The 4,256-nt window shown below is 39.2% G+C and overlaps 1 protein-coding gene across 1 annotated transcript in view; it reads left to right on the forward strand.

The window, feature by feature from the left end:
• Positions 1-4,256, forward strand: part of Plekha3 (pleckstrin homology domain containing A3) — a 33,551-nt gene that overhangs the window by 22,843 nt on the left and 6,452 nt on the right. The window contains exon 6 of the mRNA XM_008855343.2: positions 2,967-3,010. Coding sequence (XP_008853565.1) covers positions 2,967-3,010 — 44 coding nt within the window. The remainder of the gene's footprint in view (positions 1-2,966; positions 3,011-4,256) is intronic.

Below are 4,256 nucleotides of genomic sequence, written 5' to 3' on the forward strand. Positions count from 1 at the left end.
TATTTTACTTCCTTCTTCATTTCCGCCTGCGTATTCTTCAATATTTCTAACTCTTTTCTGAACTCATTCAGAAATTTATCTCTATCTTCCTTCAGTTCTTTGATTTCTTTGTTTGTGTGTTCTTTAAATTGACTGAATTCTTTTCTCATGTTTATAATTGTTCTTTTGAGTTCCATATCCTGTGTTATCTCTAGGGAGTTCTCATTGCACTCCTCTAGAGGACTATTGGTACTTGGTGGGGATGTATTATTTTAGTTTCATGTTTATGATTGTTCTTTTCACGTCAGTGTCCTGGGTTATCTCTAGGGCATTCTCCTTGTAGGACTCTTCTACAGGATTGGTGGCCTTTGGTGGGAACATAGTGTTTTGACTTTCCATTTTATTATTCTCTCATTGTGGTTTTGGCATGTGAATTTCTTTTGTTGTTTATTATTCCAATATGAGAATTGAGTTGAACTATGCTTCTGTTTGTATTATCCAGGTGCCTAGATCCTTTCTTTATTGGTTGTATAAACCTGGTTGGTACAGGGTTCAGGTTCTCTCCGGTTTATTTTGGAGGGAACTGATGGCTACAGATCAGCTATTCGGGGTACCCACAGAAGCCCAATTCAGGTTTTAGACAGGCTTCCTTCACCATGTGGAGGCAGGATCCAGGCTCTCTCAGGCAGTCCAGTGCATTCTCAAACCCTATGCCAGACGGAGGCCAGAGCGGGTCCAGAACAGAGAGGGGGACACTCTCTGGAGGTCTGCTGAGCTCTGAGCTACCCTGATGGAGATTCAAACCCACCCTCTCAGGCTGTCTGCTAGGATCTCAGCTCTCACCTACCAAAGCCAGATCTGCCCTGGGGCCTTGGGAGGGGCCTCACAAAATCCCAGGTAGGGGGATGGTATGGCACAATTAGGGGAAGCTCACCACCATGTGGAGGCAGGATTAGGGGCTCTCAAGCAGTACCTTGGGTTCTCAGGCCCTCTCGTAGGCCAGAATCCCCACACTGTCTGAAAGTCTGTTGAGCTCTGAGCCGCTACTCCAATCTGCTTTTTGTTTTTTTTTAACTTAAAAAAATTTATTGAGAATTTCATACATGCATGTAAGGTGTTTTCATCAAATCCACACCCACTTCCTCCCCTCCAACACCTCCTATATCTCCCCATCACTTTTTTCTGACAACTTTGCATCTTTCTTTCTTTCTTTCTTTCTTTCTTTCTTTCTTTCTTTCTTTCTCCTTTTTTAATAGGGCTTTTTGCTACTCTAACATTCCCCCCTCTGAAGAGGTAACCCTAAAATTTTTTAGGGATTAGATAAGAGCTCCCAAATACTTTTGATATTTTTGGCCTTTGGAACAGAGTATGTTGCTAAGTGTCTCAAGGACATTTTGATTTTTAGCCAGGAAACTGGCTACTTTTCTTTGGGGGTCTTTTTACCCTAACTGCCTAGCCAATTCCTACCTCCTATTCTTATCACACCATCCTCTGAAGAGGTTACCCAAATTGCTGATAGGGAATCGGGATGCAGACTGCTCTGGCTTCTTCCATGCTGAACAGTTCAGAATGTTGCTTTTTTTAGGGCAATTGTGTATATGCTACAATAACATGTATGATTGAAAAAAAAAAAAAACAAGCTTCTGAGATGAACCTCTGGTCTTGAAACTGTAAACCTTTTTTGTTGGTTTGAGACAGGGTCTCAGTATGTAGCCATGACTGGCCTGGAACTTGCTATATAGATCAGGCTATTCTCAAACTCACAGAGATCCACCTTCCTCAGCCTCCCAAGTGCTGAGATTAAAGGTGTGTGCCACAGTGCCTAGCGAGTCCCTGTAAATCTTTTAAAATGAAAATATTTGATTTATCAATAGGAAACTTAGTAGGAGTTTGATTGGTAATTTAGGAAATATTGGGTTAGAGATCACTTATTTTACTATCTATGACATTTTGCTTGGCAAGAAAGGCAAGAATTGGGGGTTCTAATAAGTTTTCTGGAGGTACAACATGACAGTTGAGTTCAGATGGTCTTCAAGGGTAAAATTTTTTTTATATTTACATTTATTTATTACATAGACCCAGTTTTTTTTTTTTTTTTTAAACATTATTTCCTTTTATTTTTACCGTTTCAAGGACTAGACTCAGGCAGCGTACTTACTTCCACTGAGCTTACATCCCCAGCCTCTTTATTTTTAAAAAATGAGGTTGAGGGTCTTCTTCTGAGTTCTTTAAAGAGTTGAAATACTAATGCTGCCCTGCAGGAAAGCTACCCTGACATGTTATGTGTCGGCTGCCTGAATAATGAATGGTAAAGAGAAGCTTTGTGCCAGACTCTGCTCGTGCCCTCTAGAACTTAGAAGAAAGAATGTTCATTAGAGGACTTTCTGGTTTGCTAGGTGTTTCTTTTTTTATGACAAATGACTTTTAGATTAGTTATTTATATATACATACACACAGACATACACACTTTTTAATCTATAGTCTCCATTTTCTATTTTTTTGTCTTTTTGAGACAGGGTCTCCCTGTAGCCCCAGCTGTCCTGGTACTCACTATGTAGACCAGGCTGGCTTTGAACTCACAGAGATCCGCCTGCTTCTGCCTCCCAAGTGCTGGGATTAAAGGCGTGCACCACTACGCCCGGCTTATAGTCTCCATTTTTATCTATACCTTTATACTTTTATACCTATATCATGTGTGTATATATACATGTATACACACATTTATATATTGCATTGTTTATATATATAATTTGGAGTTTTAGTATTTTTCAGTAGGTATTGAGAAAGTTTCTGGTTAGTGGTTATTAGGGAGAAAGCTTGACATTGTGTTCAGGTTGTTACTTAAGTCTCTAACGATAAGTCTCCACTAAGAAATGTTTCTCTGAATAAACTTAGGTTAATTATGATAACAATACATTAGAGATACATGATTCTGTTTGACTAAGGATTATGCTAAAGTGTTTTTGTTTTTCCTTTTTAATTTCTAGATGAAGCGTTCAGTCAGCCACCCTGCTTCTTGCAGTTCAGAGAGGTAAAATTATCATTTCTTTTGACTAAATTCTGTCCAAATTATGCCTACTTAGGGAAATTCTTTGGGCCTGTAACACATGTTGTGGAATCTAAACTCTGCATGACAGAAATTCTGTGTCTGTCTCTTAGTGCTTAGTATAAGGGCATGACCCCAGGAGTCAGGAAAGAAGACCCAATGTGTAAATTAACCCAAAGGTAAGCACCTGCCTGCATTTGTGCCTTTTTAGTTGTTTGAAGTATATCAAGTTTGGAGCACACAAGATGGCTCAAGCAGCAGAGGTGCTTGCTGCCAAGCTTGATGACCTGAGTTCAAGCCCCAGAACTCCCATGATAGAATCAACTCTGCAAGTTGTCTTCTGACCTCTAAATGTGTACTGTGGCAGAAGCGTGCACGCGCGCTCACACACACACACACACACACACACACACACACACACACACACAAATATGCAGAAAAAATCTTTAAGAAATATCAAGGGATGGTTAAATAGAAATATATTTGATATGGTGAGTCTCCATAACTGAGTACATTTTATCTTAGCTTTTTATTGTACCATACGTCCATGTTAGTCTGTTATTGAGAAAGATCTTGCTGAGAAGAGAGAGAGCCAGTGATATTTTAAAGGCATATTCATATCAACACATTTAAAAAAATTGACCCCATGGGTAGATCTTGCCAGTATTCTGAGTTGTTAAACTGTTTTGTTAGATGGTATCTTTTCCGTTGCTGTGGTTGTCCTTTTGCTCTTTGCAAAGTGATCAAAATGTATGTTCTTTTCTTTTTTAAAAAATTTTATCTATTATTTTTATTTTATGTATATGAGTGTATTACCTGCATGTATGTGAGTGCACCTGTGTCATGCAGTGCCACGGAGATCAGAAGAGGGTTTAGGATTCCCCTGGAACTGGAGTTAAGGATGGTTCAGAGCTGCCATGTGGGTGCTGGGAATCGAACCCAGGTCTTCTGCAAGAGCCATCTCTCCAGCCCAAAATATATTTTCATGAGCCTTTATTTCTCTATGCTGATTCTGTGCTCAGCCCTTGCTATTGCTCTTTCTTTTTCTCTGTCAATTGTATAATTGTTGAACTGTCATATGCTTAGAGGAAGCCAGTAATTCATATATATCCAGCCCTGTCAGAGTATGAAGCATTTTTTAAATTATTTATTTAATAACCACATGATTAGAAGAAGCATTTCATTACAACAGCATTGACATATTCAATAACAATTTCCAGAGCTAAGATGC

The sequence above is a fragment of the Nannospalax galili genome, unplaced genomic scaffold (genome assembly GCF_000622305.1).
Source record: "Nannospalax galili isolate Female #2095 unplaced genomic scaffold, S.galili_v1.0 scaffold346, whole genome shotgun sequence".
Taxonomy (NCBI): Eukaryota; Metazoa; Chordata; class Mammalia; order Rodentia; family Spalacidae; genus Nannospalax; species Nannospalax galili.